General features: G+C 53.3%; 1 protein-coding gene across 2 annotated transcripts in view; it reads left to right on the top strand.

Annotated features, from left to right (window-relative positions):
- The window catches only part of GAB3 (GRB2 associated binding protein 3), a 50,906-nt gene that overhangs the window by 14,993 nt on the left and 12,520 nt on the right, over positions 1-23,393 (top strand). For both annotated transcript variants that reach the window (XM_085007558.1, XM_021079896.2), the window contains exons 2-6: positions 10,048-10,351; positions 12,370-12,583; positions 13,041-13,498; positions 21,347-21,402; positions 21,855-22,062. In XM_085007558.1, coding sequence (XP_084863684.1) covers positions 10,048-10,351; positions 12,370-12,583; positions 13,041-13,498; positions 21,347-21,402; positions 21,855-22,062 — 1,240 coding nt within the window. The remainder of the gene's footprint in view (positions 1-10,047; positions 10,352-12,369; positions 12,584-13,040; positions 13,499-21,346; positions 21,403-21,854; positions 22,063-23,393) is intronic.

The following is a 23,393-nucleotide window of genomic DNA, read 5'->3' as shown; positions in this document are numbered from 1 at the left end:
GCCATTCCTGTGCTTCCACGAGGAAGACGTCGGGTCTGCCGGCCGTTTTGGGACTTCATGCCTGCCTGTCTGTTGGCGGGGTTTTGCCCGGCCCACTGGGGACGTCTTTGCTGGTAGCAGGCCAGGGAGCAGCCAAGGCAGCGCCCCGCAAGCAGGCACGCACCGGGAGTGAGGAGGGAGTGGAAGCGGCCAAGCAGGTGACGGAGGAAGACCCTGCCCGGCTCCGAGCAGAGACGGGACCGGGTTTGAAGCGAATCGAACAGGTTCCCTCGGCAGCTGGGTTGAGACTAGGCTGTAAGGACAGACAGAGCCAAAGCGGTGACTGGGGAGAGACGACGATGCTGCGACGGGCCGAGAGAAAGGCCTCAGGAACGCCAGCGAGTCCGGGCCCGGCCCCGGAGGCCGGCGCTGCGCGCCCGAGGCCTGGAAGCCTGCGGCAGGGGTGCTGTCGAAAGATGCCTTGTGAACGGCCTCTGCTCACTTTTGCTTTTGCAAGTTCGCTCTGGAGAATCGTAAACTCATTTTCGGCCGCCATAAATGATGGCATTAACGTCTACGAATATACATCACGTTTTGTGCACATGTTTGAAAATTTTTTGCCAATCCGAGGGGCAAATGTATCACATTTTTAATTTGTGATTTCCGGTCATGTGATTTGGGGCCATTTGTTTCTTCTGTGAAATGCTTTCGTATCTTTGGCCCGTTTTTCCTAGTAGATCACTTTCATTTAGCTAGTTTTTCACAGGAGCTCTCTTTTTTTGGCTGCACCTGTGGCATACGGAAGTTCCCAGGCCAGGGATCAAACCTGCGCCACCACCGTGACAACACTAGATCCTTAACTGCTAGGCCACAAGGGAACTCCCATAGCAGCTCTTGAGGTATTTTGTTTATTAAGTTGTAACTCCCTTCAAAGGAATGATCTCAGCTATGTTCAAGGGGTCTCTCGCCATGTAGATATTGCTGAATTTTTGTAAGCACATCCCGAAATTGGTTCCTTTATAGTTTCTGTGGCCTGTTGGGCATTTTGCAAGCATATTCATGTCATGATTAAATGTAAAAGATTAAAGGGAAATGGAGAAAATATTTTTATTCTCCTGTGTCGGGCCGGCCTGCCCCCACGTCTGCTGTCCCGGGGCTAAGGGTGGCGTCGAGGGGAGATGGGGAGCAGAGCTGGCTTCCCTCTGCGGGGAGCGCCCGTCTCTTGCCTCGTCTGCCTTCCTCCGAGCACCGTGAGCCACGGTGACTGGCTCTGGGTCACCGCCCCAGGGCCTGCAGGAGAGCCTCATCAAAGTGGGGCCTCCTTCCCTTGCGGGGTAGAGCCTCACAGGCCCACCCCACCGACCTGGGACGCGCGTAGCCCAGGCCTGTTGGCCGGAGACTTTCCCTCTGGGTAACTCGGCTTCCACATCACAATTTGCCTGGCTTTATAGGGACATGCCAGCTGGCTCCCCTCAAGGGCTGCTCTGCTGTCCCCTCCCAGCCTCCTTTTTGGTGGTTGTTTCGGTTCATCACCAGCAGTTCCTATTTCACAAGAAGCAAGTCTGTTACACTGTGGCTTTTAGTGTTGACAAGTCAGTGGTTTGGGGTCTTTGGCCACGAGCATGGTGTAACTAGAAACTAAACCGAAGTTTAAGTTATAATGTAACCCCACCCAAATTTTCACACCAAGTGAGAAGTACACTCCTCAAAGTCTTAGACCCTAAAATGTTATTCGGATCAATATGACAGAGTAAATAGGAAAGAAATTCAATGTATTGCCAGATAATTCACCTCCAAGACAGATGCTTGATGCAAAATGTTTTTATGTTTGAGACCGCTTGAACTTTCAAGAATGGATACCTTTCATACTTTTTAAACTAGTTAGGCACAGGAAGGAGAGGCAAACTGCTTCAATAGCCTTGATACCAAACTCATAAGGCGATTACCATACAACAAAGAAAACTATAGATCAATCTTACTAGAGACATGAGAAACTAATTACAGATGTGTCGTATTTAAATAGAAGAAAACGAAATATAATTTCTAGAAGCAAATGTGGTAGCATCTCCATCTAATCTAAACAGGACAGCAGAGCAAAAACTAGAATGGGAAAGGCAGATTTTTGACATGTGAAAGTAAAACACTCTGGCCGGTCCTGCCTGCTGTGGCTCAGCAGTAGCGAACCCAACTAATATACAGGAGGACGTGGGTTCGATCCCTGGTCTCACTCAGTGGTTTAAGGACCCAGCGTTGCTGTGTGCTATGGTGTAGGTTGCAGAGGCGGCGCCGATCTGGCGTTGCCGTGGCTCTGCTGTAGGCTGGCACCTGCAGCTCCGGTTCGACCCCTAGCCTGGGAACCTCCATATGCCGCGGGTGTGGCCCTAAAAAGACAAAAAAAAAAAAAAAAAAAAAAAAGAAAAGACAAGACAGTTCCTTTATTTATTCATTAGGTTAGTCCTCAACCAATGTTTGTTTAGTGAACAACTCCTGAGTAGCAAGCATTCTTTTAGACATTGGCACTTCAAAAACCACATAAGCTTATTAGGCACATGACAAAATACTAAAGTGTTTGCAGCACATGTGGCTGAATCACCCTTATCAATCGTGAGCAAAAGGTCAGCAGCTGAGTTAAAAACTGGGCAAAGTATTTGCAGAACGGTTTACAGGTGCTCTTTTTGCTTTGGCCTGTGTAACTGCTGGAGCTTTAAAAGAGGTTTTTTTCTGAGAAAGAAAGTCACATATTTCTGACTACGTGTTTATATAATTCCCCTCTGTGAAACTCATCAAGAAGAATGAAAAGAATCCAAAATAGAGCAGGAAGATCCAACCAAGTCATGGAAAGACCCAGACCACTTATACGTCTCATCTGCTCCCCCCTGCCCTGGGCAGAGTGCAGTTTTGACAAAATGGGAGAAAGCTTTCCAGAGGATTCCAGTGAAAAATCCCTGACTTGGAGATGATGAGCCAGTGACATGGGCTGATCCTCCATCTGGATTCTCAGAAGTCAGGAGCGGAACAGGAGGGGGATTCAAGCGTGGGCAGGTGGGCAGCGGGGCAGGGCGTGGGGCCTAGGCGAGCACTAAGGGCCTCCCTGCTCGAGAGCGCCCACGCTCAGCTGCAGGGAGACTTCCTGGCGGCCGGGCTGGTTCTAGACCCGTGCTCGTCGAGTCACTCAGCAAACCTTTCTGCATCCTGGATCAGCAGGAAGGAGGCCATGGGAATTCGCCTTGAACTGTGAGCAATAAAAAGAGTCTTCCTTCTGACAGATGGATGTGCTTTGAGCCAAGCTGGTAATGACACCAAGGTCCAGCTGAGGCTGTTCTCCTCTCTGGGCACCTGGGGAGACGTGTGCGGGCAGGTGCCCCCTGGGCCTCAGCTTCTCCCAGGCCAAGACAGGAGCTGAAATCCACGCCGTGGGCCCCTGGGCCGAGCAGCTTCTATTGATTCACAGTTCTGTGCCAGCCGGGAGGTGGTTTTGGCAACTTCCTGTCATCGAAGCGCCGTTTAGAGCTGATGAACCAGCCCAGAAACATCCCTCCGGGGCCGTGAGCACAGAGGCCGAGGGGCCGGCCGGCGCAAGCTGGTCCCCGTTTCCCTGCGGGTCCTGTTCGGGGAAGGCCTTTCCAGGCGGCATCGTTAGGTCAGTGGCCGCCCCGGTCTTTTCAGGGCAGGTGGAGGTTGCGTGTGTAAGTGGGAGTCTGCGGTTCAGGCACGATCCATTTGGATCGCATGCGGAACAAGGCCGAGCTTGCCCTGGACACCATTTTAGCTACGTGTCCTCAGTGCAAAAAGCTCCCACAGCTCGAAACTCAGTGCCCGAGGGACCAGGTTTGCCGAGGGCTTTTTCCAAATCCGCGTCTTTCCGGAGACAGCGAGGGAAGGCAGGCCTCTTGGAGAAACCGGTTGCTTCGTCTCAGTCCTGCGGGCAGGTTGGAGGTTTCATTGAATCCACCCCAGGTGCTCAGACCAGTTCCGGGCACACGTGTGACCTGGCGTTAGTGCTCTTGGATATTCTGGAGGGTCTGTGTCACCGCGTCAGTCTGTCGCTCTTCTCGTCAACGGACTCCCTCGGGGATGTGGGTACTGTTTTTTCCTTTTTCGTTGTAGTGCAAATGTACATACACCGCTCCTGAAATCATCAGTGTCCAGTTCAGAAATCACGAGAAGCCACCCCGGACACGCCGTGGAAGCAGATCCTGTGGGCCCGGCCATCTCCGGGACAATGACAGGAAGTCATTCCACGCCCGGGACAGGCCCAGCTCTATCTGGTAGCAAGCACGAGGTTACCGGCCATCAGGCTGAAGGGTCACGGGCCATCCCAGGACGAGTGGCTCTGGGCCAGGACAGAGACGGGGGGTATAACCTGCTGCTGGAAATTCCCGGCCCTGCCCTTGGGCCCCAGGCCTCTGGGGTCCCGGCAGGGAAGCAGGAGGCGGAGTAGAGCGCGAGGAAAGCAGAGCATTCACCAGAATTTCGTTTCTTCCGTGATGCTTACCCTCTGCAGCACCTTACAACCCCCAACTGCTGAGTGTTGGCAGTGAGGCCACCGGGAAGGCGACGGCGCTCAGGCTTAAAGGGTCCTGGCAAATCACCAACAATCTCCGAGTTGTCACCCTTCGGTCACCTCTTGTTCCAGGACTGCATCCAGGATGCCCGGGGGCCTCACTCGGTCGTCAGTGATTGAGCTGTTGCTGGGCTGTCTGAACACCAGTTTTTACGAAGTGCATGTCAGTAGCAAGACAACAACGGCTGCAGCTTGAGTTAAAGCACCAGCTCCACACCTTGGCTGCCTGCAGGGCCTTAGCAGCACGTTGCCCTCGTGGCCCCTCTAATCTGAGGCACCTCTCGCGGCCTGACAGCCCTGGGCAGAGCAGCGCAGAAGAGCGACCCGGGCAAAGCCATCAGGTGGCCGGAGGCTGAGCACCAGACCCTGGGGGTCCGGCCACTGGGCCAGGCCCGCGTGGAGCACGGCACGGGTCCGAGGGCAAGAGGCCCGCGGTCCCACCGGCAGCTTACGTCAAAAACTGCCATTGCCAACATGACAGCAGCCTGGAAGGACCGAGTCCGAGGGCTCCAAGTGCAGCTCCACATCGGCTCCGTCCCGCCCAGGCCGGCTGTGGAGGCAGGTTGCTGACCCGTCCTGTGCACACGCGAAGGAAATGATTTCATAGCTTTGGGATTTCGCGCTGCGGAGGGGGCAGGGCGCCGATTCCGCTGAAACAAAGGGACAGGAATCACTCTTGCCAGAAAAGCAGTTGAAGTCAGAGGTGTCTCTTTACAGCCGCAGAGACTCTCAGGATGTTTCTCAGCTCATTTCAGTGTCTTTCGACAGTGGATGCAATCCAGACGGGCCACTTCAATGTTATTGGCGTGAATTCTGGAGCCCAAGAAGTGAGGCCTGCTCTAACCTTTCTTGCGCGAATGGAACTGAGGGCAGGAATGAAGTGCAAAAACTTCTTTCTCCACTGTAATCTTTTTTCTTTTCTTTTTTCTTTTTCTTTTTTTTTTTTTTTTCTTGTCTTTTTAGGGCTGCACCCGTGGCATATGGAGGTTCCCAGGCTAGGGGTCCAAGCTGCCGGCCTACACCAGAGCCACAGCAACACCAGATCCGAGCCGTGTCTGCAACCTACACCACAGCTCACAGCAACACCGGATCCTTAACCCACTGAGCGAGGCCAGGGATCGAACCCCCATCCTTGTGGATACTAGTTGGATTCCTTTCCACTGCACCACAACGGGAAGTCCCCATTGCAGCCTTGATAAGCTGTCTGATTAACTGACAAAAGCTCATTTTAGCTGTCTTTAGCCGGAAGGCCCAGTTTCATCCCGAACAACATGCTGCAACATCTGGATACAGCATTTGCTTTGTCTGAGTTCAAAGGTCCTGCTTAGAGACGCCGTCTGTGTGGGTCACCATCGCACCCCGTCCCGAGCCCCTGGTCATGAGGTTTGTTGTGAACCCACAACACTTGTCATGTTTCTCAAGAGTGGTGTTTTCAACCTATAGGTCTAGGACGCCACGAACTTGTGTGTGAATTCATTTATTTGCAGAGCCTTTACTGAGCAAATATTGTGTTCTGGGCACCCGAGAAGAAGCAGCGATCAAGACACCAGTAGGGGGGCAGGGGTGGGCGTGGGGGCCAGACGTTACTCCCCCAACACACAGACCAGAAAGGAAAACTCTAGGTATTGAGAGTGGTATGTGCTGGGGGGTCCGAGGAGGCGACAGTTACGTTATAGGCTTGGTGACAGGAAGCTGAGATCTGGCGAAGGGATATATCAGCAGAAGGAGCAAGGGGGGCAAGGGCCCCGATTCGGTGTGAGGTGGGGTGGCAGAGGCGGCCGCGGGCAAGGCACTGGGAAGCCTCTGGAAGGGGCTCATCAAGCGAGCACCGCGGATGGGTCCTCTGCTGAGAATGAGTTTCTGGGAGGACTCGGGCTGGGGCGGCTCCCTCGGGGGCCCCTCGGGGGTACATGGAATGTTTCGCAAGAGGAGTCAGCAGAGCTTGGCTCACGATTTGGGCTTGAGAGTAGAGCAAGGTCGGCAGGCAGAATGACCGAGTGGGTTTGGGGCACATGAAAGTGAGGGCTTCGCTGGGGGCACGGTGACGCTGAGAGGCGAGGTGTAGGTTGGCCGCGGCTGCCTTGGCAAAGCTCTGGCGGCTGGAAGGTCAAGGCCTGGGCGTCTGGCGCGTTACATGAATGACCTTGTTGTGGCTCGATGACCTCTGTCTGCAAACGAGCGGACATTCTGAGATATTGAGGACTAGTTGGGGCGTGAACTTGTGAATTTTGGAGGCGCAAACACGTCACTCCGTAGGCCCGAGGCCACGCTCTCTCTCTCTGTAAACAAACTGCGGAGTCAGCAAGTTGCACTGGTTCAGAGGCACCTCGCCCCGGGGCTCCTGCTGGCGAAGGAGGAGGTGCAATGAGCCTCTAACACCGCCAGCCCTGGGATCTGGACACAGCTCTGTGTTCGAGAAAGGAGCACAGATGTTTTCCCACAAGGTTACCGGATGTTGCAGGGGTCTGTCGCTGGAGATGATACTGGTGCGGTGTTCATGAGTCACCTTAGTGGCCGTGGCAGGAAAAGCCCATCTTTTGATGGTCAGACCCCATCCGTGCGCAGTGGGACACCAATGCCATTCTCACTTCTAAGTGGCTTTCAAACCCATACTGTTTTTCTGTCCGTTTCTCATTGGCTCACTGCAGTCACACCACAAGGGCAGTTTCTTAAATTCTCCATTTAACAGATGTCACGACTGAGGTTCTTTAATGGCTCAAGGTCACCCAGAAAGTCTGTCCTGAACTGCTGACCTTAGCCTGCTCCATGACCTGCCCAGCTGAGGAGCCCAAAGACGGAATCGGGGGTCCGAGGCAGCCGTGTGAACATGACCCCGCACGCGTGCTGTCAGACAGGCCACGTTTTCACATGGACGACTGGTAGGCGAGCCCCCAGTGACCACCCCTGTAACCGCATCTCCGCTGACATGTATTGAACTCACTTCTCTGCATTGTAAATGTTGTTGATGGAGTTCCCATCGTGGCGCAGCAGAAACAAATCCGACTAGGAACCAGGAGGTGGCGGGTTCCATCCCTGGCCTCGCTCAGTGGGTGAAGGATCCGGCGTTGCCGTGAGCTGTGGTGCAGGTCGCAGACGCGGCTCCGATCCTGTGTGGCTGTGGCTGTCATGCAGGCCGGCAGCTGTATCTCTGATTCGACCCTTGCCTGGGAACCTCCATATGCCACAGGTGTGGCCCCAAAAAGCTAAATAAATAAATAAATACATATATATATATAATTAAAATTACAAATCGTGGCAATTCTCACTTAAAAAAATAAAAATAAATGTTCCTGTCACTTGAAGGCCATCCCTAGACAGTATCATACGTGGAGTACTTACTACTCAGCCCCGCAAAGCATGAAATCATAGGCCATTGGCAGCAAACATGGATGGACCTACGCCTTATCATGTGAACTAAGTCAAAGGGAAACAGCATCTGAGATCACTTATATGTGGAATCCAAAATATGACAAAAATCAACATATCTGTGGAACAGAAACAGAGCCCCAGACATAGGAAACAAACTCAGGGTTACCAAAGGGGAAAGGGGCTGCGGAGGGATGAGGTAGGAGTTGGGCCTCAGCAGACACCCGCCGCCGTATGTGAAAGAGAGAAACGAGAAGCACGGGGAACTATTCACTGTCCTGTGAAAAGCCATGATGGAAAAGAATCGGCAAAGAACCTGTATGGGTATGTGCACAAGCGGACGGCTTTGCTGTAGCCGGAACCTCGCACGGCTTTGGAGCACAGCCTGGGTGGATACAGGCTTAGAACACACGGACGAAAAGAGGTTTCCCTTCCTGCGTTGTCCTGGGGAGGCGGGATGAGGCTGTTCTGGTCCTTCCCTTTCCCCTTCGCCCGTAATGAAGTGCGTCTCTCGCACCCTCTGGGGCTGATGAATTCTTTTTTCTTGTGCGACATCATGAGGAAGGCATGGCTTTCAGTGCAGTGGATGGAGGTCAGGCCCCTGCCATGACTGTGTTTAGTGAAGCTCAAATTGTTCCATCTTCAGCTGGGCTCCTGGGTCCTTTTGCCAACGTGCCTGCGGAGGTGTTTCGCTGTGGAGAGGGTCACTGTGGCGCGGGCCGATGGCTTCTGGGGTCTCTGTCGCTTGTCCCTCTCCTGCAGAAGTCCAGAGGCCTGCTTCCACCTGCTTAGCCAGGGCTCCATCACGGCTGCTTTGGGAGGATCCCACCTCTCAGGCGGAGATGGAAAACGAGATGGGGGCCGGCCCGCCTGCTCCCTCGATCTCGCCCGCAGGCCGCGCTGGAGGGCGCAGCGGCCCAGGGGGCGGCCCGCCCGCCTGCCTTCAGCCCCAGCCCCGAGTCCCGCTGGGCCTGCGACTCGCGGATGCCCGCGGCATTTTGGTTCTCCCTGGGTTTTTCCGTCTGCCCGCTTTCCTGCTGCCTGGGAGACTGGCTCGCTCCGCTGCCCCCATGTCTGCCTGTGAGGACGTCAGCAGATCCGTGTTGAACGAATGGCCGTGTCATTGTCTCCCTAGCGGCGGGCACACCCCCGGGCTGGAAACCCAGTCCCTGCAGCTCTCTGCCCCTCTCGGCAGGACCCCTCCTCCATGTGCATCATGTGTTTTTAAAGGATGAGAAATCGGCTTCTGTAAAACTAAGAGCAGTTAAGTTGAAACTCGTTTCGGCGTCCAATGCGACTTCCTCTTTTCAAATCATTTTTGGGAAGTACAGCAAAGTTCCTCTTCACATTTCCCTACCCAAGTGGCCTTGGGAAAGTCTGGGGCACCCCAGGGCCGCAGGGCCGCCTCTCTCGTCCGCACGGGCTCCTGCTCGGGTTTAGTGGCTCCGCCCCGTCCAGTACCTCATCCCTCAGCCCAGGAGGACACAGACCCGCTGTTATTCCGCCCGTCTTAAAAACAAGAGAGTTGGGCAGTGTCGCTCAAGGCAGAACCAAGGCAGGGCTCACCTGCCGGGCCCCGTCCCCTCCTGACAGCTGCCCTGAGCGTGGTCCTTCTATTTGAATCATCAGTGGGGCTTGTGTAGAAAGACAATCACGCCTCTCTCCTCGCCAGCGTGTCTGACGTTTCTTTTCTCGTTGAGCAGTTCTCTCCAAGGTCAATAGCCATTCACACGGGCTATGGCACATGATGGGCCGACAAGGCCTCTGATTTGAATGTATGATACTGGCTTTTAGATTTGAGGTAAGAACGCGTCCTTCCCGTTCCTCATTACTATGATGTTTTTGAAGCCTGAAGTGCACACGCCTGGGCTGCATCAGTTGTGCCGACCATATAACTCTCGCCCACCCGTTGGCACGAACCCCACCCCCGCACACCCCAGGAATGGCCAAGCCTTAAAGCCACCGACTCGAAGATGGTGCGCTGGCCCTTTGGTCCAAAGCCGGGTGGGCTTTGCCTGTCACCGCGAAGGTGGCTGGTGGACTCTTCAGCTGTGCTGGGCGTGAAATAGGGTCTTGGCAGAGTGCGGGCAGCAGGAGCCACGGGCCTGGTAACTCCCCGTTGAACTGCCTCTCCGCAGGCCTGGCGCAAGCGCTGGTTCGTGCTCCGGCGGGGCCGGCTGAGCGGCGACCCGGACGTGCTGGAGTACTACCGGAGCAAGCACTCGAGCAAGCCGCTGCGCGTCATCGACCTCAGCGAGTGCGCCGTGTGGCAGCACGCGGGCCCCGGCTTCGTGCGCAAGGAGTTTCAGAACCATTTTGTCTTCATTGTCAAGACCACTTCCCGAACCTTCTATCTGGTGGCCAAGACCGAGGAAGAAATGCAGGTCTGGGTGCACAGCATCAGCCAGGTCTGCAACCTTGGCCGCCTGGAGGACAGGGCAGGTGAGAGCGGAGCGGGCGGCGCTGGAGGGCCCCGGGAGCAGAAGGGCCGGGATGCTCCCCGGCGCTGCTGCTGCTGCTGCTACTGCTGCTGCTCTGTCCCCATCGTTAAGCCGTGCTGGGAGCTCCGGCTTGTCTGCTGTGTATTGGGCTGTTCGGTACTCGCTGGCGGAAAGACTGAGCGGGGCGGCTTGTCACAGGCAGGGAAGACGTCCTCTTAGCGCCAGGTGGCTCGAGCTCTCTGCAAGGGGAGTCAGCTCTAAGTTTGGTCTGAGCTGTTTCTGGGCAGTGAGAGCAAGTGACTCACGACGCTGGCTCTTTTTTTCTCACTCTCGTTCTCTCTTTTACACACGCGCGTGCGCGCGCACACACACACACACACACACTCACACACACACACACACTGCCTGTTCTATATGATACGCTGGCTGTAACGCACTTGGGGTTACAGTTACCTCCCCTTTATGCATTTTGTCATTGGGCCCCTGGCACCAAGGCCTGATGCTCAAACTACAGGACCTCAAATCTAGTTGCTGTTAGCCTCTTAGTCTAGTAGACAGAACCCTCACCCTAACCCCGTTCCTGGCCGAGGTTGCTGCAACATTCCCGCCGGGCCTGTTCCGATCATCTGCCACGGAAATAGCCACCTTCTAACACTAGGTGGCGCGGAAGAGTCAGACTTGCCTCCCTCTGTGGGACGGGCGACTTGGTTAGCAGGAAGCACACACACCCGCACATGAGTGTCCCATGAAAGAATGCCACATGCATTACCCTTGCCACAACAGAGCAGGTTCACTTGCAGAGCAGCAGTGAAGCCGTCCTGGCCTGGAGTCCGACGCTGTGCAAACCAGCAGAGGCTCCCTGACCGTCTTCCAGCCTTGCCGCTCACTCTTGGCCCCCAGTCCCTACCTTCAGCCCCGCGTGGCATGTCGTCGCCTCTGTTTCTGTCCTCATCTGCGAGTTACGCTAAAACACAGATACATGATGGGAGATGGAAATGAGCAAGGCACCGGGCAGAAGCCAGAAAGCTCTCACGCGGGGCTGGAGGAAGCCGGAAACCCTCCTCTGGCCTCTTTCATCCCCTTGTAGGCTCCCGAGGTTTTAGGAGGATGTCAGAGCTGGGCTCTCTTCAGCTGAGAACCCAGAAGCGTGAAGGGCTCGTCTCTGCGGCTCTTCACATACAGTAGTTGGCTCTGTCTCCACCAACCACGGGTGTGTGTCCTGGCCGGGAGCTCCGTTAACGCTTTTGTGTCCTAGCTCGTCCTATCCCTGACGGATTCTGTGGCATGCGCGCCATTGGCACATCCGCTTTACAGATAAGGAGACGTGCAGCAAGCGGATCACTTGCCCAAGATCACAACAGCTGCTCTGGGCCACTCTAACTCAGGAATCCTAAACTCCTGCCAGCTTGGTTCAAAAGGGAAATAAAATCAGGCTTTTCATGGGCAGTCAGTCTGAGAGTGTGACTTTTCGTGGGGAGTCTTTTCCGCCTTTGCCTTAGACATGCTAACAGCGGAGGCGTGTTACCTGTCTGTCCCCTCCGGGCTCTGAGTCCAGTCTGGGCAGGGTCTTTGTATTGGCTGTCTTGGCAGACTTGGAACGGTTCCAGGCACATAGTAGGTGCCATCGTGGGCATCTAGAAAGACATAAATATTTTTATACGCATACATGCATGTGTGCACACACGCATCCGTGGGTATGTGTGCATGTATCTGCTACGCATTGAGTATTCGTTGAGCGAATAAACAGTGACGCAGGGCTGCGGCTGAGGGCCGTAAGGAAGCCGTGCATAGACCGTCTAAGGGCAGGTTCGTAGGCCCAGAACGCTTGGGCTTTTGCTCCTAATCGATTCAACACTTCACCCCGGGAACACGGGCCTTCTGTCGCAGACGCTGTTTCTAGCTGGGGGAAATGGCCTCCTCCTTCAGGACAAACGCCCACGGGGATTTGCCTCTTCTCTTGGGCCTCTGCCACGCTGTTGGGGACACGGTGTTGCAGCCGGGACCTGGTTTCTCGTGCAGGTTCCTCGGAGAGCCCCCCGCCACCGGCAGGCGCGCAGCCCTCTCCCGCCAGCCCCCTGCACGCCGCCCGTGCCGTCAGCTCCTCCTCGCCGGGGGGGGACCCGAGCACTGGTACCGTTGCCACTGAGGAAACCAGAAGTGAGTCAGAGTTGCTCTTCCTTCCTGATTATCTGATTCTGTCCAGCTGTGAGACGGGGCGGCTGCACCACGCCAGGTACGCTCTGCGCCCCACCGCGCTCGCCTGCCTCTTGCACACGTGCTCGCGGCGCCTGCCGAGGGCGGGTCGCTTCGCTCCAGCATCTTCTCGTAGCTGTGTCTGCAGGGACAGAGATCCCTATCAGCCACTACAAAGGCCAAAGCATGTGGCACACCAGACGAAATGAGTCATGCGTTTGGCCTGGTGGTTTTCGTTTCTAACCCTGCATTTTCATATGCATCTGACACTTAGAGGATGAAAAAGTCCACAAACCCTTTCGTGCCTGCATCAAGGGGTTGGTGTGACCGAGGGTGGTAGCTGTCACTCTAGAGGTGAAAAGGAAGGCGGCACAAGAGGCATGGCGATGATGCCAGCGCGGGTTTTAGGGCGGATCGCTGGTGTCGCTGTGGGACCAGCTACAGCTGCCGGGGCCTTGCTGCATTTCCGTCCAATCCCTGTGCTTTGCTTCCTTCAGTCTACCCACCAGATGCGACAGCTGGTCGAACTCAGACCGCTCACTGGAGCAGACTTCATCTGATGACGTTTTTGTGGACTGCCTGCAGCCCCCGCCCTCCGGTAACTTGGGGTGCCCCTCGCACCTCAGCAACGGGTCTCAGGAGGCGCCTTCCACGAGGCCCCAGGCTGCCCTGATCTGGGGGAGAGACCACTTTTCTCTCCCGTCGCCAGAAACTTCCTTGAATCCCACCATCCAGATTGATAAAAACCAAGGCTCCTTGCCCTACGGGGCGAAAGAACTAGACGCTCTGGCCAGCATGCCACCTCCCCGGCCCCCCAAGCCGAGCCACCTCTCTGAACGGCGCCGAGAGGAGCAGGTCCCGCGCAGCCCGGCCCGCAGCATCAGGAGGCCTGAGTGCGCTGCGGTGCCGCGAAGAGTCTCTCTGTCCGGCTTAGACAACGTGCGAGCCGAGAAAGGTAAGTAGTCAGGTCCCGGGTATTTGTTTGGAGCCACCCAGGCACCCGCGTGGTACCCAGGGGTGTCTTTGGCCTCACCCGGACCCAGCTGCAGTCGCTCCCTCCCGCGTGCCGGCTGAGTCCCGGCGCTGGACCGCTGGACCGCAGCGCTTCTGTGTTTCAACAACCCCGCCAGCCTCATTTGTCACATCCCAGCTGACAGGTCCTTCCCGAGTCAGCCCCGTCCAGGCCCTGCTAAGGGGGCCCTGGCGGCCCGGCGGGAGCCGTCTTTTGCCTTTTTCTTTGTTTATTTTTAGGGGTTGCCTCTCGAGCCCCCTCCCTTTCTCTCTGTCTCTCTCCATCCAAATGGAATCACGCCCAGACCGCAGCCTATTAAAGCCCTGTTTTAAAGGAATTCGGGAAATTTAAGGAATGCAAACGTGAATTGGCTAAGTCTCTCATTGTGACTGACCAACTACATCACACCGACAGCCTCCCATGTCCCTAGTGATGTAACCATTGCACGCGTTATTCCCTGATGAGATGAGTGTATGCTGATGACACAGAATGTCTTTATGTGATAACATGTGCCCAGTGGACCAAAAGGGAAAACTGAAAGAATGGTAAGCAGGTTTGGAAAGTGAAGGGAGTAAAACCAGTGAAATACTCGAGTGTGAAAAGGCATCGAAAGTCTCGTGTCAGGGGTTTCCGCTGTGGCTCCGTGGATCACGACCTGGCTGGTGTCCATGAGCATTTGGGTTCGATCCCCGGCCTTGCTCAGTGGGCATCCACTGTGTGTATCGCTCAGCAGGATCTGGCGTTGCCGTGAGCTGTGGATGCCTCGTTGCTGGGGCCGTGGCGTAGGCTGGGGGCTACCGCTCCGATGTGCTCCCTAGCCGGGGAACTTCGGTGTGCCTCGGGTGCGGCCCTAAAAAAGGGGGGGAAAAGTCTCATATCGGGAGTCCCCTGTGGCGCAGCAGGTTAAGGATCAGGCGTTGTCACTGCTGTGGCTCAGGTGTGACTCCCGGCCTGGGAACTTGCACATGCCGCTGGTAGGGCCAAAACAATGTTTTTTAACATCTCATAGCAAAGAACAAAAAGTGAAAATATGAAACAGTTAGGTCGTCATCTTTTACACAAAGTGCAACGAAGACTCCGGCCTTTGGTAGGTTCTTGACGCCTTTGGGTGTCCTCCCACGGCGTTCCTGTCGGGGAGTCGGGTCGTTCCAGGACCAGGTGGGGAAAGTCTACGACCAGCGACCAGACCAGCGGTTGATCTCACGCTCAAACGTCTCCCACCCAGTGCGTGCGATCCTGGATTCAGGACCTTGCGCTCACCTTCCCTTTGAGAAGCTGTGAGAGGGGAGGGTGTGACATCTCCCCGCTGGTCCGAAGCCTCCCTCCACCTGCTCCCGCGAGGAAGGCGTAGCTCCCTGCGGCCCATCGCGCCTCCGCCCAGCAGGCTGGGTCCCTCCCTCGGCCGGGACACAGCGCGTTCCCATCTGGTTCATCCTGACGCTAGTGTTTCTCCATGGTCTCTGTGCACAGGTCTCGCTCTGCATGATGGATGCACAGTCTGTTCTATTTGGGAGCGGGACCTGTGATGTGTATGGCTCTAGAGATTAATGTGGGAGATTATCTTTTGAAAATCAAAATGAACTATCTTGAACTGTTTGAATTTCCCGCCCCCTGATCCCTTAAAGGCAGTTAACATAAACCTTGAATTATAGGACTTGTCCTCGTGGCTCAACAGTAACAAACCCGACTAGTATGCACGAGGATGTAGCTTCGATCCCTGGCTTCGCTCAGTGGGTTAAGGATCCGGCGTGGCTGTGAGCTGTGGTGTGGGCCGCACACGCGGCTTGGATCCTGTGCGGCTGTGGCTGTGGCTGTGGTGCAGGCCGGCAGCTGTAACTCTGATTCGACCCCTAGCTTGAGAACTCCCATGTGCCAGAGGAGCGGCCCTAAAAAGACAAACAAAACAAAACAACAAAAACCCCCTTGAATTATAGAAAATTTCACACACATTTCCAAAAGGGGGGCAGGGTTTAACAGCCCCCGCGTTCCCCTCTCCATTGACCGATGACTGATCTTACTGCATCTATACCCGTGGATTATTTTGAACCATTGTACTTGCCATCATTTCATTCACAAATACTTTAGCGTATATAAAATATAAGAACTGTTTTAAATTCCAGCATGTATATCACCTGTATTCCTTGAAGTATCTTTCCTGACTTAATGTCTATAGTGTTTATATTCCTTAAGGTTTTCAATTGCAAGTGATTATTTAGTCAGCAACATCTTTAACGCAACACGTTCCTCGCTTGCTTTGTTTTTATGGTATAAGTAGCGCGTGGATACATTCTTTTTTTTTTTTTTCCATGGCCACACCCACACCACATGGCAGTTCCCCGGCCAGGGATCGAATCCAAGCTGCAAGTGCGGCAGCTGTGGCAGTGCCAGATCCTCTAACCCACTATGCCAGGCTGAGCTGCTGCAGCCAGATTCTTAACCCACCCTGCCACAGCGGGAACGCTCACGAACATGTGAAATCTGAGGATATTTACTGTAATGAAATTCGCTACCGTTAGATCACAACATCACCAGTCTCGCCTGCCTCTAATCTGTTTTCCAGACCACAGTCAAGTGATCTTTTAAAAATGTAAATCAGATAGTTCCTGCTAAAAAGCAATTTCATGACCTCGCTTTGCACTTGGAATAAAATCTGAATTTCTTACCCTGGCCTGTAAGGCTCACTGTGATCTGTCTTGCCTACATTCTTTATCCTTCTTTCGTCTGCCAGTGTTACTGAGATGTTACTGACACACAGCACCGTGGAAGGTTAAGGTGTACAGTGTAATGATTGGCTTAAACAACGAGGGCCACAGTAGGTGCAGGGAGCACCCATCATCTCGTGTAGGTACCAATCAAAGAAATAGAAGACCAGTTTGCCTCGTGAGCAGCACTCTCGGGGCTTCATCCTTCCGACGACCTTCGTGTAGAACGAGCACCATCCCGAGGCGTTTCTTTTCCGAACACTGCGAGTTTGTCCTTTTTGACACTGCCGTCCGCCAGTTCCCCCTTCCTCCAAGGCCACTAGATCAGTGTCCCTTTCTGTCTTGACTCCCGGTGAAAGAAGTCCGCCCACGTGTTCTTCAGAAGGGCCGAATGCTTGTTCCAGGCCAGTTTCAGATGCAGCTGCTCAGGGTCCAGACAGGCATTCGCAGCAGATATATTGTGACGATTTGGCATCCTTATAGTACATCCTTCTATTTACATAGGACTTATTTTATTTCTGTCTATAATTTTTACGGTTTTTAGTGCGGTCTTGTGTATCTCAATGTATTTCTAAGTATTTGTTATTTTTTATGTGGTTCTCAATGGTTTTTTACTTTAAACAATTTCTTCGCTGTTGCATACAAATAAATTAGTTTCATACTTGGATTTCGTAGCTACCTTTTCTAAGCTATACACTTATTTGCATTGTCTTTGTATACAATCACATCACAGAAAATATTAATAACTGTTTATTCTTTTATAAATACTTATATCTTTCATCCTTTTTTTCCTTTTGTCACTGCTTGGGCTAGGAAGTCCAGGACGTCTTATTCCTGTTCTCAGATGGAGGCTTCCAGTGTTTCACTCATTAGATTAAGGACATTCTCTGATATTCCTACTTTGCCAAGTGTTATTTTTTTATTTTATTTTATTTTTATTTTTAGGGCCGCACCCTTGGCATATGGAGGTTCCCAGGGTAGGGGTCCAATTGGACCTGCAGCTGCCAGCCTACACCACAGCCACAGCAACTCGGAATCCGAGCCTCGTCTGCAACCTACACTACTGCTCACAGCAGTGCCGGATCCTTAACCCACTGAGTGAGGCCAGGGATTGAACCTGCATCCTCATGGATACTAGTCTTTGGTTCATTAACCACTGAGCCACGAAGGGAACTCCAGTTAATGCGAAGAAGTTCTATAGCTGATTTCTTGAAGTATAGTTGATTCACAATATTGGTTCCAGATGTATAGCATAGCAATTCAGTATCTTTACAGATTATACTCCGTTAAAAGTCATTACAAAATAATGGCTATAATTCTCTCTGCCGTACCTTATATCCTTGTAGCTTATTTACTTGATACACAGTCATTTGTGTCTCTTAATCTCACCCCCATCCTGCTCTGACCCCTTTCGCTCTTCCCACCGATAAACGCTAGTTGGTTCTCTGTATCTGTGAGTCTGCTTCTTTTGTGCTATAATACATTCCTTTGTTTTGCTTTTTAGATTCCACATGCAAATGATATCACACAGCATTTGTCTTTTTCTGTCTTTTTTTTTTTTTTTTTTTTTTGGTCTTCCTGTCTTTTTAGGATCGCACCCGTGGCATAATGGAGGTTCCCAGGCTAGGGGTCCAGTCGGACCTGTAGCCTCCAGCCTACACCACAGCCACAGCAACACGGGATCTGAGCCGCGTCTGCGACCTGTACCACAGCTCACGGCAACGCCAGATCCGAAACCCACTGAACAAAGCCAGGGATCGAACCTGCGTCCTCATGGATACCAGTCGGTTTTGTTCAGTGCTGAGCCACAACAGGAACTCCTGTCTTTTCCTGTCTTATTTCACTAAGCATAATATTCTCGAGATCCAACCACATTTTTGCAAATGACAGAATTTCGTTCTTTTTTATGGCTAATACGCACATGCACGCCCCCCCCCCCCCATCTTCTTTAGCCTTTACCCGTCCATCTGCTGATGGGCACTTAGGTTGCTCCCATGTCTTGGCTGTTGTAAGTAACACGCTATGAACGCTGGAGTGCATGTGTCTTTTTGGATTAGAGTTTTCCTCTCTTTTCCTGATAGATGCCCAGGAATGGAATTGCTGGATCATAGAGTAGTTATGTCTTTAGTTTTTTGAAGAACCTCCATAATATTTTCCTACAGTGGCTACACCAATTTACATTCCCGCCAACAATGAACCAGGGCTCCTTTTTGTCCACATCCTTGCCAATTTTACTTTTGTCTTTTTGATGATGGCCATTCTGACTGGTGTGAGGTGACACCTCATTGTAGTTTTGATTTGCATTTTTCTAATAGTTGGAAATATGCTGTGCTGCTTTTCATGGGCCTGTTGCCCATCCGTATGTCTCCTTTGAAGACATGTTTATTCAGGTCCTCTGCCCATTTTTTCATCAGGTTTTTGATAAATGAGTTGTATGAGCTGTTTCAATATTTCTCCCAGTCCGTAAGTTGTCTTTTCATTCTATCAGTGGTTTCCTTTGCCGTGCAAAGCTTTTAAATTTAATTAGGTCCCATTTGTTTATTTTTGCTTTTATTTCTTTTCCTTAGGGGATATATCCCAAACAGTAATGCTGCGATTTATGACAAAGAGTTTCTGCCTATATTTTCCTCTAGGAGTTTTATAGTATCCAGTCTTACATTTAGGTCTTAATCCACTTTGAGTTTATTTTTGCGTGTGCTGTTCCAGAGTGTTCTAATTTCATTCTTTTCCATGTAGCTGTCCAGTTTTTCCAGCACCACTTATTGGAGAGACTGTCTCTTCTCCACTGTATGTTCTTGCCTCCTTTGTCATGGATTAATTGGCCGTAGGGGCTTGGGTTTATCTTTGGGCTTTCTATCCCGTTCCATTGATCTATATTTCTCTTGTTGTGCCTGTACCATGCTGTTTTGAATACTGTACCTTTGTAGTACAGTCTGAAGTCTGGGAGTGTGATACCTCCAGCTTTGTTCTTTTTTCTCAATATTGCTGTGGCAATTGGGGGATCTCTTGTGGTTCCACATAAATTTTAGGATTATTTGTTCTACTTCTTTGAAAAATTGTCATGGCTATTTTGATGGGAATTGCATTAAATCTCTGGATTGCTTTGGACCCTTTAAAGAATATTAATTCTTCCGATCCAAACACAGGGTATCTTTCCATTATTTTGTATATTCTTCAATTTCCTTCATCCGTTTTGTACAGTTTTCAGAGCATAGGTCTTTCACGTCTTCGGCTAGGTTTTTTCTTGGGTATTTTATTCTTTTTGATGTGATTTTAAATGAGATCATTTTCTTACTTTCTCTTTTGGACAGTTTGTTACTGGCATGTAGAAATGTGGCAGGCTTCTGTATATTAATCTTGTATCCTGTAGCCTTGCTGAATTCATTCAGTAGTTCTAAAAGCTTTCGTGGAGACTTTCGGGTTTTCTATATAGAGTATCGCTCCTTCCATTCTAAATAATAATCTTGCAGGGTACAGTAACCCGGGTTGCGGGTTTTTACTTTTAGGGACTTGGAATATATCTGGCCACTCTCCCCTGGCCTGCAGCATTTCTGTAGAGAAACCAGATGAAGCCTTATGGGGGTCCCCTGGTAAATGAATCTTTGTTTTTCTCCTGCTGCTTTTCGAATCCTCTCTTGAACTTTTGCCATGGAATTGTGCTACACCTTGGTGTGGGTCTGTTTGTGTTCATTTTCTTTGGGACCCTCTGCGCTTCCTGTACCTGGACATCTGTTTTCTTCCTTGGGTTTGGGACGTTTTCAGCCACGAGTTCTTCAAATCCATTTTTTTTTTTTGTCTTTTTTGCCATTTCTTGGGCCGCTCCTGCGGCATATGGAGGTTCCCAGGCTAGGGGTCGAATCGGAGCTGTAGCTGCCGGCCTACGCCAGAGCCACAGCAACGCGGGATCCGAGCCACGTCTGCAACCTACACCACAGCTCACGGCAACGCCGGATCGTTAACCCACTGAGCAAGGGCAGGGACCGAACCCGCAACCTCATGGTTCCTAGGCAGATTTGTTAACCACTGCGCCACGACGGGAACTCCTCAAATCCATTTTTGATCCCCTTTGCTTTGGTCTGCTTTTGCTAGCGCCTAGAAGAATGGAGTTTTTTCATATGCTTTGATACAAATTAAATGAGTCCCCTTTGGCAGAAAAGCTGCTGGTCTTCATGGCTCCCCTTCCCTTGGGAGAACTACTGCTGAGTGAGCTGATCTTACCTGGTGTCTGGTAATCTTCTTTTTTTTTTTTCTTTTCGATAAATGCTTCTCAATACAATATACAATCATTTTGTTGTATGCTTTTGGTAAATTTTCAGAGTCTCCAAGTAGCTGTGCTTTTACAATAATTTTATATAGTTTTGTCATTGCTTTTTGGGGAGTGGCTTTTCTGAGCGCCTCACTCAGCCATTCCAGTAGCACCACCTTCCTCTGCTAATATTATATTTAGGATTTTTGTATTGATAATCAAAAGCGATATTGGTCTGGAGTTCCCATCATGGCTCAGTGGAAATGAATCTGACTAGCAGCCATGGGTGCAGCCCTCAAAAGACAAAAAAAGAAAAGTGCCACGAGAGCTATACTTGCTTCGTAAAAAGAATTAGAAATATTCCTTAAATTTCTAGACCCTTTTTTTTTTTTTCGTTTTTGGCCGCCTTGAAGCACATGGAGCTCCTGGGCCAGGGATCAGATCTGAGCCGCATCTGTGACCTAAGCTGCAGCTGTGGCAACACCAGATTCTTGAACCCACTGTGTCGGGCTGGGGATCAAACCCGGGTCCCAGCACTGCCAGGAAGCTGCTGATCCTATTGTGCCACAGTGGGAACTCCAAGCTTCTGAACTCTGGAAGCTCAGGAATCCATGTAACAAGGAGCATTTGTTAGTCACTTGCTCCCCCTCCCCCGGTCACAGCAACAGCCGAAGCCACGCAGAAACCTCTTCAGAGTCCGCTCTGGCCTCCGTGTGCCGCCAGGGGCCCGGCTAGACGGTCGCCAGCCCACGGGAGCAGAGCTTGGGGCCCGCGGCGCGTGGCCGGGAGCCTCGTGGGGCTGGTGCTGTTCGCATGTTCACCACCCTGGCTTGTCTCTTGCAGCCGACGTGGAAGGCCAGGCCTTGAGACACCGAGACAAGCGACTCAGTTTAAATTTGGTAAGTTTGGTGCTGGAGTTTCTTTAAGCCTTGGTTTTACCGAAAGATAGCCTGGCCTGTGTGTACCTCGATGTCCTGTGAGACTCGGCACGCGGAACCCCGAGGAGCCTGCCGGGCGCCCATGAAGGCTTGAGCCTGCCTGGGAACCGGTGGCTTTAATGTTCTAGAAGGACCCTGCCGACTCTCATGGGCCAGATTCCTGCCCCACTCAGGGTAGCTCCTGAAGCCGGCACATCAGACCTAAAGACGTGGCATCCGTTCAGCAGCCTGCCTTCCAGCACGAGGCCCGGACAGGATCCCTGCCTCCGGCGCTGAGTCCAGAGGCAGAACTTGAGTTAGGGGCCTTCCTGAGGAAGCTGAGTTATTCCGGGACCTGTCGCACCCACGCCCCAGCCTGCGGCCGAGCTGCCCGCTGGCCACGGTGCTTTGCAACCCGACCCGTGCTCTTGCAGCCGTGCAGGTTCTTCCCGGCGGCGCAGCCCGCGGCCTCAGCGGGGGCCGAAGAGAGCTACGTGCCCATGGGCCCCGGGGCTGTCGCCCAGCGCGGGCCTGCTGACTACATCCCGATGAGCTCCGGAGGCAGCTCAAGCCGGTGGCCCGAGCTCCCCGCAGACCTGGAGCCCCCGCCCGTGAACAGGGATCTCAAGCCTCGGAGGAAGCGTAAGCCACCGCAGCAGGCCTGCTGGGCACAAGGGGGCGAGGTCCCTGCGGCCACCCACGCGGGGCAGTTGCCTGGCGGAGCCAGAGCGGAGGGGAGGGACGGGGATGGGGTGGCAGGGGCTGGGGAACCTGGCGGCCCCAGACGGTGGCATGGGACAGAGTCGGGGCGCGAACTCTCCCGGCGGCCCTGCACACGCGGGCTCCCGGCCACGTGCATTCCAGGGCTGCTCCTTGGGCGACGAGGGGCGGGGCGGCAGCACTGACACGTGGTCCCAGTGGGCGCCTGGGCACACGCACCTCTACTCCCGCCGGTGCCCAGCCACAGGCATTTGGGGCCGCCGGGGACAGAGAAGGGGGGGCGCCGCAGCGCCTTTCCTGTGTGTCCCTGGCATCCCTGGCATCCCTCCTGCTGGGCCGGGCTGGGCGCTGGGGGCCGGGAGGCAGCAGAGGGGGACAGAGAGCCCCAGACGCCCCTGGGGAGAGGAAGAGGAATCGGCAGTAAATAGGAGAACAGACCACGCCATGGGGGATTTGAAGAAAGAACGATTCACTCTGGTCAGAGCTGATTTCCCAGGGCCTGCGACTTGAGGTAGATGCTGTTTGCTCAGTGATTCTCTGCCCGGCTGCCGAACACTAGAAGCGGCCAGTGCAGCTGAGGAACCGCACGTTATGTTTTATCTCCCTGTGATGCACTTGCATGTGGACAGACTCGCGTGCTGGTGGCTCCCATGCTGGGCACTGTGAGAGCTGCTCATCGGAGGGTAGAGGTCCTGGGCAGACTTGGGTCCCGGGCTCATCGGGCAGGGAAACCTGATGCCAAGAGAGACCTTCTCCCCAGCGGCTGCACGATCCTGTGTCCTTGTGCAGCCTGGGGCTCCTGGTCTGTCCCAGGTAGTCCATGGAGGAGAGACACGAAGGCAGCTGGGCAGGGCCATGGTAGTGGGATGCGGGCATGGGCAGCTCAAGGAACATGGAGCTGAGATCCAAAGGTGACTGTCACCCGGCAGAGATGGGGAAGAATGTTCCAGGCAGAAGGACCTCAAGTCGGCAGTGGACCGGAGGGGTGGGGGAGATTAGAACCTGGTAAGAAGACAGGCAGCCCGGCCAGGGTGAGACAGGTGCCTCCGAAGCCTAGAGCCCGGCCGGACCAAGAGCGCACTGGCGGTCAACGTGTGCTGGCTGCCCGTGACCCCAGCTGCTGCTGTGAGCCCTTGCTCAGAGTCGCCCTGTCTGCTCCCCGTGCTGCTGCTGAGGAAGCATGGGTTTGATGTGCTGGGCAGGTGGCAGGTCACAGTTGGACAGCCCGGAGGACCTGGCCTTGCCCCTGAGAA

Source organism: Sus scrofa, chromosome X (genome assembly GCF_054392235.1).
Source record: "Sus scrofa isolate SSC_HxYL_T2T_F1_AM1 chromosome X, Sscrofa_HxYL_maternal_Yorkshire_Landrace_v2.0, whole genome shotgun sequence".
In the NCBI taxonomy this organism is placed as follows: domain Eukaryota; kingdom Metazoa; phylum Chordata; class Mammalia; order Artiodactyla; family Suidae; genus Sus; species Sus scrofa.
Note: the sequence above shows the minus strand (reverse complement) of the source record. Positions and strands in the feature narration are given on the sequence as shown.